Source organism: Lagopus muta, chromosome 1 (assembly GCF_023343835.1).
Source record: "Lagopus muta isolate bLagMut1 chromosome 1, bLagMut1 primary, whole genome shotgun sequence".
Classification (NCBI taxonomy): Eukaryota; Metazoa; Chordata; class Aves; order Galliformes; family Phasianidae; genus Lagopus; species Lagopus muta.
Genome location: NC_064433.1, coordinates 55,411,693 through 55,425,909, shown reverse-complemented (window position 1 = coordinate 55,425,909; position 14,217 = coordinate 55,411,693). Strand labels below are relative to the sequence as shown.

Genomic DNA, 14,217 nt, shown 5'->3' with positions numbered 1-14,217 from the left:
CCACGCTGTCAGACAAAGCAACATCTCTGACACATCTAAAATACCCTACACAAGAAACAGCAGTTCATCAAGCAATATATTTATTATGCGCTGGTCTGGTATTTTCTGCAATAATCTCTCATAGTTCATAACAGAATTATAGTACTATTAAAATGACAGTATACTACCCATAAGATTATTAATGCTACCCAAGGATTAATCTACAAGCAAAATATATATGCCATACCTGTGCAGCTGCAACAGCAGGTCCTTCTGTAGCCATAAAACAGGAGGTTACAGACTGAATATTAAATAAGTGATTCACAAAGCTAGTCTAAAAAAATTTAATAGAAATATAAATGTTGCTATAATCTAAAAACTGGAAGTTCCTTTCCCTGAAAGAGAAGGGAAAGAATTAAGTGGGCAGTAATGCTTTTCACTCTATCAAAACCACAGTTTTACTAAGTGAAAAGTGTTTGTGCTAGCTTCCATGAACTGCACTCTAACACTTGTGCCTCATGATAAATATGAAATTTGATAGTAGCAACACACACCTGCACAGAATGTCCTCCATCTCTCCCCCACTATTTTGTTCTACCAGTTTCACTGAGGAATGAAATCAGTTAAGTAGGGATTTAAAACAACAACAAGAAGTCCTTGTCCTTTTTTATTAGAGACCTAAAATCCCCTAAGCTACCACTAAATATGTTTATCATTCTCGACCCCACTGCAATGCCAAGATTCAAGCATGGTCTGCTTCCCCTTTAGCATGTTAAGCCAATCAAGCAAGTCTCATTATCTCCATTTTCCCTCTCTTCTTGCCCAGTTCTGTTCCAGCTTTACAAAAACAGGGCATTTTAACAACATCTCCCTCCTTCCATCCCTCCTCACTTCTTTAAGAAGCAAACTTTGATTTCATTTCTAAGAAATAACATACAAGAAACAGATGTAATCATAGAGAAATAGATTAAGTTCACTATAGACCTTTGCACGCACACACACATACACACACAAAGAGGAAGAAGATTATGTCATTTTAAGGATTTCAGAGGTAAGTTAAGTTGCCTGGAATGTTAATCTCATAACCAACTGAAGCATATATACCATGAAATAATCAAACTTTCCCATTTAACTGAGCAAAACTTACATCCCCCAAATGCTAAGCCTCTAAAAAGTAGACACTGGTTACCAAGTGCCGCTGTAGATGCCATAAACTAACGATCATATTAGTTGAGTTTGTCCCCTATACTGAGGATAAACCATCTTTCGTAAGTTGTCAGGTCATCATCACTCACCTAGAGAAGTAGGCTCTCTATTTAAAATAAGAAAGGCAACACTGAGTATTCAGCTGAAACAGTCCCAAATGTCATAGTAACATTCCTATACCCACTATTGTTTGGTTTCATTATGCCAAATTGCAATTTTGTTTTAACTTGCCACCAATGTTGTGACAGATTGTCTAGCAGTACGACGGGAACACATGAAATTAAAAATGATGTTTCTGTGCCTGAAAGATCAGTACCTGAATGTATGAACTGGCTGAGAAAGAAGAAAACATGTATTCTGAATACTGCACAGCCTCACAGCAGAAACCCATGTTGGTGTTTGCTGTAGGGAAGGTACCAATGAAGTCCATCTAAAATATCTAAAATCTAAAATACGTATCTAACAAGGAAAACTAATGAAGCCTATAAAAAACCTATAATTTTTATTAAAAAGTTAGCAAGTTCAAATGTGCATGGCACTCCATTTAAAGGCCTTAAGCATGACTGAGTACAGTGATTAGTTATGTGCATATTTTTTTTAATATTCCATCCCAGAGATGCTTTAGAATTTGTAATGTTTCATATCTATGTGATATTTAAATCATAATTAAAGAAACCACAGGGGTGACACTTCCAGATCTACATGAGACTGGAAAACAGCCTCTCAAAAGTGATCTGTTACACATACAGCCCCAAATGACTCACATTTATTAGTTTCTCTCTGATAAGGCTTCCTCTGCCCAACATACTGTTCCATCATTAAGACAACACATGGAGGAAAAACACCAAATTCAGTATCATTTGGCTATGAAAGCCCACCAAGATAAAAATATAACATGCATCTGCTCCCTAGTAAAAAATGTGCTGACTTGCGTTTAGCTCCAAAATATTCAGTGTTCCTTTCTGCTCCCAACCCTTCACAATATCACAACATTCAGGAAAACTCCTGCATCTTATCTGTTTAACGTTTATAAATATCTAAAGGGAGGTGGGAGGCAAACGGATGAGGCCAGGTTCTTCTCAGCAGTGCACAGCAACAGGACATGGAGTAATGGCCTAAAACTTCAACATAAGAAGCTCCATACTATCATGTGGAAGAACTTCTTTACCGTCCGGGTGACATAACACTGGACCAGGTTGCTCAGAGAGGTTGTGGGGTCTCTTTCTATGGAGACATTCAAGACCTGCCTGGACACCTACCTGTGGGACTACTGTAAGGGTACCTGCTTCGGCAGGGGTTGGACTCAATGATCTCAAAGTACCTTCCAACCCCTGCAATTCTGTGATCTTATTCTGTACAATGAATGTTTGCCTCTGCCCGGTATCCCCCACACAAGACCGTGACAGCGACAGGCTACCACACTGCCTGTTGGTTCCATTGCTGGCTCAAGTGCTCTGGCAGGCAATAAAACAGGCCTCATGTTGTTCCTTTAACTCTTCTGCTAACAGAAAAGCTGCCAGCACCAGGAGCCAGCAAGTTCGCACTCAGAAAACTTTGCAAAACTCTGCTGGAGCTGATGAATGTGCATGCTACAAAATACTTTGTCTTCAGTGCTGACAAACAGCATTTCCAAATCCTGTCTCACACATGGTACTGTTGAACCAGGCAAGAGAACAAACATATTCACTACCTAGTTAGTGCTGAAAGCCACAAACTGCAATCCCACCACCTCCTGGATGCTGGAGTCAATCATATGAACGTTTCTTACACGAAAAGGGAATAACCATGTACTCTCAGAGTTGAATTAACTACTTGAAAATATAGAGAGCCACTTGCCTTCCAGAAAATAAAGCCATCACAAACAGCAATACAGACATAGAAAAACTACCAGTAAGTGATCACATTTAAATGCAAAAGGAATTGCTGTTAAAATGAAGGTTTCCCAGCAGCTACTTAAGAGCAAACAAGCTCTAATGCAGTTGCTTCTTAATAAATTAATTTCAGAGTAAAACAGGGCTGTGGTGCTGTTCTGCCAGTGGCAGCTGGATTTTAAAAGTTTCCTGCCCCTCTTTCACATCCCCAGATGCTTGTTTGTGCCTCCAAAGGTGCCAATACAATTGTTTGCATGACTGTGCTCCAAGCAGAGCTCAGGAAATATCCTGCTTACAGGGCAAAACATAGTAAAAACATTCCAGTGAAACACTGTTTAAAATCACAGGGTATATTACAGGCATCCAAAAAGCTGCAGTGACAAGCTAGAAGAGAATTAACAGCAGCATCTTAAATTGGATTTTCCTCCGCATGGTGTAACAGAACCACAGCTTTGTGAGAGGGAAAATCAGCCACGTACGGCAAGAGACAGCACTGCTTGTTTCCTCCTCTCTCATTTTCCAAGTCTTCCCCAACCAGAAAAAAACCATAGACACCCTTGCAGAGCTCATTCCTAATGAGCTCTACTCTCCTCCTGAAAAGCTTCAAATACATAGCACAAACCAACAAAATGTGGAATCAGGGTGGTTCCCCTCTCCCCCACATTCCCTATGACATTCTCTCCAACAGACTAACTGATAACAAAGAACACAGAATATATGGAAAAAAAAAACAAAAGGATTTTCTTCCAAAGTGAGAAAAAAAGGGATGAAAAGGATTTGAAGTTCACCACATTGCACAAAACAAAACACATTAACACATACATGAAGAGAAATCTTTTGGTCATGTGTCTCTGCTTGAAAAGCATGCAAGTATGTAGATTGTAGATTGCTCCAGAAGAAACGTCTCCTGTTTGTTTCCATGGAAACTACAACAGATACAAAGAGTCCAATAACACTCAGAGCAAATTCTCAGCTACAAAACACTATTTTTTTTGACAGTCACCTGCAGTAACTACACGTTTTCACCAGCAGTGAACAAGAGCCAGCACATCACACTCATGTCAGCCCAGCAGAGGTGACCCACTGTTGCTGCTGCCAGGACTGAAATGCGCCTCCACCACTTCACTGTGCCACTGTTCAGACTCCATAAATGTTCAGCAAGCATCGACGAATGTCGATGGCTGCCACTTTTTCCACACAGAGGAACTCAAGAAGACACACCTTTGTTTCATAGACTTCCATACCAGATGCCATTGAGTCAGGGTGCCTCTCTGCTGCCATCTGTAACACGACAGCAAAACATGACAGAATACTGGGGAGGGTTCAGACTCTACTACCATACCACCAACAGCTGACTCTAACATTGTGGGCCAATGTACAAAAACAGGAGGCATTATTTTCGGAGCAGCCTTCAGAGATGGCAGAGCTGCAGTTTAAATCCTCATTAGACCTGCAAACACAGCATGAAATTCTATCCTCAATTTAACAGCTTTACCTTCAACATATTTGAAGCATCGATTAATCCAATCCCAAAATTTGGAAAGGATGCAGTGATGCCAGTTTTCGAGTGCCTAGAATTGCAGCAGCAACTCAGGAAACACCTACAAATTCTCAGTCTTACAGAACACCTAGATAAGAATTATACCAAAGTATACTACCACAGGTTATAAAGATATCTGTCGCAGTCGCCTACTACAGATATCTAAACAGAGCTTTGCCCATTTGGTTCCCCATACTATCAGTATCCCATAGATCACCGTTCAACTTTTATTACACCGCAGCCTCACTCTGAGCACTGGGTGCAGGTTTGGGCACCACAGCATGAGATGAACACAGAACTGTTCAATAGTGTCCAAAGGAGGGCTACAAAGATGAAGAAGGGTCTGTAGGGCAAGGTGTGCGAAGAGCAGCTCAGGGTTTGCTCAGCACAGAGCAGAGCTGAGGGGAGGCCTGATGGCAGCTGCAGCTCCTCACAGGGAGCGGAGGGCAGCGCTGAGCTCTGCTCTGTGTGACAGCGACAGGGCTGAGGGAACGGCATGGAGCTGTCAGGGGAGGGCAGCTGGGGGTCAGGGACAGGGTCTGCACCACAAGGCGCAGGCTTGGCTCCAAGCTGCTGGTATTCAAAAGGTGTTTGGACAATGCTTTCAGACATAGGGTCTGATTTACGGGTAGCCCTGTGTGGAGTCAGGTGCCGGACTTGGTGTTCCTTATGGGTCCCTTCCAACTCAGGATATTCTATGATCCTCTCCCTCTGACAGACTAAGTTCAAGCTCCTCTACATCAGAAACACACTGTTGTAGACACTGCAGAATTACACTGGTATCAAATCACTTCATGACGTATCTCCCACAAACAACAATTAAACAGACAAAACACAAATACTACCAAACAAAAAAACCCACCCATGTGCAAGCACTACCATAGGTATAAGCAGAAATCAGTCCCGCATTCCTGAGCTTACTTGTACATGCTACATAAACACCTGCTGCTCTGGGTTGTTGCTTTGACTACTTCAGACAAACTATATTTAACACGCACTTGTGCTTTTCACTTATCCCCCTCCAAATAATTCAGTCCACAAGGATTGATCTTAAACACGCTGAAGAATTCCAATAGCTACCCATTTAACTAATCCATATCTTTCATCTACCAGCAAAATTCTCATTTGTTCTCACTCTCTCAATGCTAAAAATAGAGAACCTCAAAATAAGACTTTGTGAAACCAAGTCCACTTGTTCATTAGCAACGTAACTTCTGGTCTATGACAAAAGCAAGTAGGAGCAGGAACTATTATTCACTCAAATCAAAGTGTCTTCACTTTGCACATTCACTCATGTGCCTCCATTTGGACGAAGTACATTTTTCTGGTTTCAAAAAATTTTGTAAAAGTTATTTAATGTCAAGTTACATGTTATGTAATTTAATTATTTAATGCCAAGAGCACAAGATTTAGACATTAGCTCTGAGTTTCACACTACTTAGGAATAACAAAAAGTCACGCAGAACATTTCTTAAGCGTCTTACCTAAATGACACTGATGTTTGCAAGGAGCACATGATGTAACTTAACACTGCATTCTGTTCTTCAGAAGTGCATTTTATTTCTGAATGTAAAATAACGCAGCCACTCTGAACTGCCAGTGCTGTCTCAAACACTAGCAGCAAGTTTGGATGATGTTTTTGGCTCATTCATAAACATAAAAACAACTATGTTGTTTTCATAAATATGAAACAACCTTGTTAGCAGTATGATTTCAAGAGCTATCTTCTCCTGACCTGAATAACTAAACTTTGCACACAGTAAACAGGAGCAGTAAATACCAAAGAATCAAAAGAATTAATACTCCAGGACAGAAACTGTTCAGCTTTGTTTCTAAGTTAGTTTCTAATGCTCCCAGGATTTTAAGAAGATTATACTTTCAAGCTACACCGTCTATTGGGAATGCAGTCAACTGAGAAAGAAGCAAAATGGATTTACATTCACCCTGCATTCCTCAGCCATCCTGATCCTTCCGACAATTTTTATAGCTCTTAGAACCTTGTTGTAGTAGAAGCAGCAAAGTATCCACTCACAGAACATGGTAAAAAGATGAATGAGATTTATTTTCTTTAAACTTCCTTGCTTGTTTTATCCAGGGCTAGTACATTTCATGACAAAAACTTGACTATTGTATTGATTCTAACACATTTTTTCCCCACCAAGTGACTATAAAAAGCACATGCACTCAGGAAAGAGTGCATGGAATAAATTATGTTTTAAAAAAATTAAACCTCAATGGCTGGAAGCCCAAATCTGTTTCATCTTTCAGCTTAAGGACAGGAAGTAAGGTCATTGTCAGCTTTTAATTGAAAACATTTTCAAACAAGACCCCTGGTCTAGATTGGGATCTGGTTCTGTGACATGCAATGTCTGTCCCAATATATCACACAATTTAGTCCCAATTCACCATAAGCTCTAGCTCCAGTTTTAAATACAGACATACACCAGAAAAGTCGCCTAGTTGAAACCTATATAGCTGATACAACCACCTCCCTTCTATTTGAAAAGTAACTCGGCTGTAAGAGGGGAACAAACAGAAGGAGATCTTTCTCACATACAAAGTGGTATCAGTTGGATTTTCTTGTTTGTATGAAAATGCTCAGTAGGAAAGGCTGTAGCACTTAGCTACTCACTGTAGCAAAGGCTGCATAACATTCTTTGCTTGTAGGTACAAAAAGGAAACATTAGAAAACTCTAAGCGTAAAATTAATCATTCAGAAGTTTGGAGGCATCATTACTAAGGCTGCCCATCAAATCTCAGTTTAGCTTTTCTCTGCATAAACTTAATGGTGCAGTATTTAAGCACATGATCACAGATGGTTTCCTCATGCAAACAGCGCACAAGATGGTTTTCAGTAATGCACTGATATTGGCCCTATGCTGCACATCTGCACATAACATTATTTGAGAGCCTCACAAACAGGGCTGCAAAATTCTTCAGGAGGTCACCTAATCCATCGTTCTACACCACCGTGGAATCACTGGTGCAATGCCCTCCTGTTAGTTCATTATTTCATCTGCTCCTGTAATTCCAGTGATGGATTATGTTACGGCCCCAAACCAGAGCAGGCAGCCAAGCACTGCACACCACTCTCAGCATTCCAGTGAGGGCTCTCCTGCCTCTGGGGAGAGCCCAAGAGTTTCTCTCAACACCAAGGAGAGCATGCTGAAGCCCACAGCCACATGCTCACGGGCTCTAGCACAAGTCATGCTGCTGAGTCACCTTCTGTCCCTCTACTCATAAAGACCTGCTGCAGAGCCTGCTTGTCATCCTACCACTGTGCAGGTGGTAGGTGGCCCCTTCAGAGGGATACTGTTATGCACTCTCCTTACTGAAAAGCATCTGGATTTTCAGGCTCTTCTTTGACTGTGTTGCCAGAATTCCCACTCCTTCCTTGCTGGTAATGATTAATGCCAATTTTGGCCTCTCACCTCTTTCTCAAACCACAAGACCAGTTACACTGTCTTGACCAGATGGCTTAAAATCCATTCAAAACCATACACAGGGAATTCATAAAAGTCAGGGGGAAAAGAGGACAAAAATGCAGGCAGGGAATGCAAGCTGGAATTGCTAAAATGAGCAACCATCAGTTCTTTTTGAGAAGATCTGATTTAAAATGAAACAAAATCCTACTTTCACTATGAAACAGCATACTGCTTCCAATCTGTAATAGTTAACTTAAGCTAAAAAAAGTTTCAATACAGTAAATGCCAATAAACACCACTACCTGCTACTTCATTTTCGCTTACAAACAGCATTTCTTAAAATATTTTTCTGAGAACTGCAGCTAGGGTAGGCTGGTTTATCGTCCACTGGATCTTTATTGTTTCAAAGACAAAAGTCTTTGGCTTCCTGACGAACTTTTCTTTTGTGCTCACTGTTATCGCATGTGTATATTTCTTAGTCATTTCTTGTCTGATTTTCAAAATACACCTAAGAAATTGCACATTACAAATGGTGAAACTATGAAGCAAGGTCAAATTCTGACTGCCTGACTTGAAAGATTAATAAATATTTAAAATCACACGCTCAATATCTATTCAAGAACAGAGTCCTCTTGGCTCCTATTACAGTTGCAGGCACTCAGTATTTCTGCAACACAGATCCCATAGGTATCCTGTACACGAAGAACACACAGCTAGTGACCACCTGTGGGAAGCTTGCTTTAAACCACTCACTCACGTCACATTGGAACTCTGCAACAGCAACACAGGTCAATTATCTAGGACAGCATTTAACTACATTAATAGTGAAACCTTTATTTTTATTTTTTTTAAATGAGAGACTACAAACAACTTCCCAGTTGCCTTCACCTCACTTATTTCACACCTTCAAACATCTGCCACAAGAACAGCAGGAGTCCCATAGATAACTTCTCCATTTGCTACTCCCCTCCCATCCTTTCAGCAGTTATCAGTTTTGTATGCTGGATATGGTCCTGTGGGCACGTGGGTATACACACGCATAAATATTTGCAGGTGTGTATATTGCTATACACATTGTTTATGCAGATACACACATCATCACATTAGTTGCCCAAGGAAGCTGTGGATGTCCCATCCCTGGAGGCATTCAAGGCCAGTTTGGATGGGGCTCTGGACAGCCTGATCTGCTGGGTGGCAACAAGCAGACTGGAACTAGATGATCTTTAAAGACCCTTCCAACCTAAGATATTCTGTGATTCTATGATTCTGTACGTGGATATACACTTTGTGATCATACAATTATAGCTGTACCACAACTTATGGGCACAGGAGAAATTTAAAACTGCAGAGTTTTTTTCCAACATTTAATTTTGCCTTCACTGTCTTTATATGCTGCTACCTCTCCATGTAAGAAGTTCTCCAGTTTAAAAAAAAAACAACTCTGAAACTCCTTTCTGAGAGAGGGCTGAAAGACATCCTTTCACAAAGATTGAAGGAACAGATGATCACACTCTTGAATAAGAAAGTTACAACACTCCAAAATTACAGGTTTTCTGCCAAATTCTGGAGAAAGCATCCTAGAGCAGCTGGTATACACACCTCTATATCTAAATTTCAAGACTGATGCCTTCAGCTGTATCTCTTCCAGCACTGTCCCAACGCTGCATCTTGACTACTTCTGACTCCGCCTATTCTGAAGTGGTTTTGTTGTTGTTTTCTTTTTTAAACCAAGTCCATTTACATCTCCCGGTCTGACAACCCCATTTCTAGGTCACACCGATCATTTCTTCTAGGATTTATTTCTGTTTCCCACACCCACAGATGTATTTCCCAGCCCTGCCTTCATCTCTTGCCTCATAGTGTTCTCCATCTGCCAGTTGCAGTCTCCTACCTCTCCACCAAAAGAATCATAACCACAGCATCATTAAGTTTGTTAAAGACTTCTAAGATCATCCAGTCCAACCACCATCCCATCCCCCCATGCCCACTGCCTACGTCCCTCACTGCCACATCCACACGGCTCTGGAACACCTCCAGGACGGTGACTGCACCAGGCTGCATCAGCCTGTGCCACTGCAGCACCACTCTTGCTGAGAAGAAATATTTCCTAATATCCAACCTGAACAGTAACCAGAGAAGACCTGCAGATCTTTCTCTTACTGCCACTGCTTAACTAACACAAATCCCATGTCAGCTCCTTTTAACAGCCATCTCTCCTTTTCCCTTTGGGCCTAAAGCAGTGCATACCACCACACAACGCTGCACCATGAGGCAGATCTCCAACCTCCTCAAGGAAAGGAAAGTATTCCATTACATTACACAGACATGCAGAGGCAGGCAGGTACAGTTCTTAGCCCTGAAGTTTGGCTCAGCCCCTCTACACTTTCACAGGGAAGTCAGGTCTCACAAACCACTTTGGGCTGGGATGAAAACAGGTGGCACACACACCCTGGTCAGTATTAGGAAACAGATCCATGAGAACTGGATACATTTCAGTTTTATCAGACAAAGAAAATGCATCATCTTTGTCACAGCCATGCGTGCCTAAATTTGGTTGTTACAAGCCATTAAAAAAAGTCACTTTCAAAGCAGCAGCAGAGAAAACATCCCCTTCAGAACTGTCACAATATGCCGAAGCCTAACTGCATGCTCTAAAGCATAAGGGTATTACAGTCATTCAGAAAAGAAGCTGGCAGAACTCAAAGCAAAAACTATTGTTTCCCTCTTGCCTCAGCATCAGATGTTGCCGAACTCTTTCAACTGACATTTTGGGAAAAAAATAAAAAAATAAAAAATCTTCAGCCCATAGCAAAATGCATAATTCATAAGATTTCAATTGAAACCATTGAGTTTGTTCTCAGCTTTCCTCTTGGAAAATCTCTGCAGCAAGGAGCAATGCTCCGGTGCCCAAATTCTCTCACAGCAGGAAGGCCAGCACTGTGGAGGCCTCCCCTGTCACCAGCACACAAGTCCTGGGCCTGCCAGAAGAACCTGAGATCCTGCTGCACAGAAACAAGTGGCCCTCACAAGATAGTCATGACTGAGTAGAAAGCAGCACCAGCTTGTTTAGAACTCCAACTTCTTGGAAGGGCATGCAAACAAAAAACACATTTCCTCTGGCAAACCTACGAGCAGAGCTTGCGAGCACAAGGTTGCCATAAATAAAGCAAGCACAGCACTGGCTTAAAGGGAACCTTCTGTGAGGAGGAACTGAAGTGTGCTGGATGAGCTCACCTGGCTACTGGAGACATGGTGCCAAGCCAAGTGTCTGTAACATCTGTGTAGAGTTACACTGAACAAAGAATGTCCTGAAACTGTCCCACACCGCACTGCACCCTGCTCCCCACCTGATCTAGCATCAAGCACAGCACTGGAAGAAATTAAGGTGCAATGCTTTCAGAGATGGATAGGGTTTATTTTTTGGGTGGTCCTGTGTAGGGGCAGGGTTGGGACACAATGGTCTTTGTGTGTCCCTTCCAACTCAGGTTATTCTATAGTTCTCTGACATTCACAACTTGCCTTTGGTCTACAGGTCTCTGAGGAGATGCACAGAGGCTTCTCAAAGCCTGATGCACAACTTCCCTCTCTCACACAGAGAACAGTGCAGCTAAACAAGACGAACCATCCTTGGACTCAGAAACTGTGCAATGAAACGAAAGAAACAGCACAGCCCAACCACAGCAACACAGTGCTCACAGAGCCGGCCCCAATGCTCACACGCCAAGCTGCTCAATACGCACCTATCTGCATACTGGGAGCTTGGCATCTGCTGAGTGGTGCAAGCCAAAACCCTGATTCAGCAACATGTGACTTTAGTGGGAGCTGGATCAAGCGCTCCTAAACCCAACTTGATTTATTACTTCATTTTCTTAAGCACTGATGTTCACTTCGCTATTTCAAAGCAGGTTTCTCCAACAGCCATGCCACTCCTGCACCCTATGCTTCCTCTGCACAACCCCGGACTGGAGTGCTCCAGCTGTCACTGGACCAGCAGAGACCAAATGGCACTGATAAGCAGTGCCTAGCACTCAGGGACGGTCCTGTAATCTGCTCGCCAATGAGGTGAGCACTGCAGAAGACCAGCACACATCTCCTCTTTGGTTCATAACACCATTACATCACCACAACATTCTGAGGCTAAAGAAGCAAGTAGGGTAAGGGTTGCCTTGATTTTGTAAAGATGATGGGCCCCACACAGACAAAAAGCATGGTGAGAGTGTGATTTATGAAACATTTCAGCTTAACCAAGACAAGAAAGAAATATGCTTGTCCGCTGCTACCTGTGGTCTTCCCATCTTTGCAATCAATAGACCATTCCTAACACATCTCAGACAAGCATCCTGTGAACTGCAAGTTGGCTCAGACACATCAGCATGCTACAGCTCACAATACACAGCTCACATGTCCAGTGGGAAAGGACCAGGCAAAAGTGATGCAGCGTGAGGCTGTGCCCCGCACCAGGCGGGACACCGTTGCCACCGTTGCCCTGCCAGAGCCCTGCTGGGTTACATCACATTGCTGCTGTTACACAAGGAAGCAGCACTTTCTGCAAGCTCACAGAAAGCCTCCACAACTTGTGTTTAAGCACTACTGAGTGACAGGCAAACAATTCAGCAAAAGCCTTCACTGATTTACTGTGAAACTCTAGGAAAAAAGAAAGCCAGCTCTTGTGTTAACCTCGAAGGAGCAGAAACAAACCAAATAAATCCCCGATTTTGACACCTCCTTTCCTGAAGCACAGAATCTTCACATCGAGAAAGGAATCTCTGAAGCTCACTAGAAGCCACCAGGCTCTGCATGTGTGTCCCTGCTCGGAGTAGCCATCAGCATCACAGAACCAGGCACACTTGGTACTGCTGTCCTGAAATAGTTCATAGAATCACAGAATCATAGAATGGCCTAGGTTGAAAAGGACCATAATGATCATCTACTTTCAACCCCCTGCTACGTGCAGGGTTCTTAACGCTATTTTGATGTTGTCAGAATTGTATTACTTTCTACCCGGCATACACCAAACAGAAAGCCCACAATCGCGGCAAAACTGCCTTTACACACAAAGAGTTGGCTGCCGCTTTCACAAAACCCGGCGTTCAGAACGAAGCACCACGCTGCGGGAGCGGAACCAAAGGAGACACCTCAGCGATGAAGCTGCCTACTCAACCACAGGCAATTCCGCCGCCACCAGAGAAAATGGGGGGAAGAACAGAAGAAAGGAGAGCGAGCGGTGCCGCTGACCCGGGCAGCCCCGGGCAGCCCCGCGCGCCTCCCGCACGCAGCGGCCGTTCCCGGCCCGCGGGACTCGGGGCGAAACGGCGCCGCAGCCTCAGCCGTACCCTGGCGGCGGGACCCCCTCCCGCGTGTCGTGCACGGCGCAGCGGGGCCGGGCCGCGCGACGCGCCCCCGCGGTACGCAGCGGGCATTGTTAGCGGCGCGGTGCGGGGAGGCCGTTCAGGGCCCCGCACACCTGCCGGCCGCCTTTGTTCCTTACCTGCAGCGGGAGAGCCCCGCAGCGCCGGCACGGCGAGCAACAGCGGCAGCAGGGCGGGCAGCGCCGGCCGCCACCGCGCCGCGAAGCGTGTCATCCCCGCCATGGCACGGCGTCAAGGCATCGCGGCGCCCCGCGCTTCCCCGCGGGCAGAAAGGGCTGGGCGGGCTCGGCGGCGCCTCCCGGGCGCATCCGCTGCCGGCGGGGGTCCGGACGCTCTCCCTCCCCGCTCCCGGGCGGGCCGCGTAACCGCTGCGGCCCTTCGGGCGGGGGCCGGCCCCGAACTCGCGGCCCCGCGCCCTGCCCGCCTCACGCTCGCTCCCCCGCCGGCGGCGACGCGCGAGCCCCGGCGGAGGCCGGCCGGCGGCGGCGGCGGCGAGCGCAGCGGGGCCGCCCGCCACCTGCGCGCGCCCCGCCGTCCGCGTCTGCGCGGGAGCGCGCTCGCCCCGCCCTCTTCCCCGCGCGCGCGGGCGGGCGAGGTGGGGCCAGGGCCGGCCCCGCGGCAAGGGGGGAGAGGGGCGGGGCGCGGCGTGAGAGAGGCCCCGCCCCGTGTGGCCCTTGGGAGCGGGCGCAGGCTGGGGGTTGTCGTGTAGGTGTCGGTGTCCCGGGTCTCTGTGTAAGTGGCAGTTCGCTCAGCGCCTCCGCTAATGAGATTCCCGACTTTCATTCGCAGAAATAACCTCCCGTCTCACGTTAAGGTTCAGGCTTCGC

At 45.0% G+C, this 14,217-nt stretch overlaps 1 protein-coding gene across 3 annotated transcripts in view; it reads right to left on the bottom strand.

Moving 5' to 3' along the window:
• KIAA1549 (KIAA1549 ortholog) overlaps nucleotides 1-13,797 on the bottom strand; it is a 137,107-nt gene extending 123,310 nt beyond the window's left edge. For all 3 annotated transcript variants that reach the window (XM_048937511.1, XM_048937529.1, XM_048937538.1), the window contains exon 1: nucleotides 13,510-13,797. In XM_048937511.1, the coding sequence (XP_048793468.1) occupies nucleotides 13,510-13,612 (103 nt within the window). In that variant the 5' untranslated portion in view covers nucleotides 13,613-13,797. The remainder of the gene's footprint in view (nucleotides 1-13,509) is intronic.
• Between the last annotated feature and the right edge of the window lie 420 nt (nucleotides 13,798-14,217).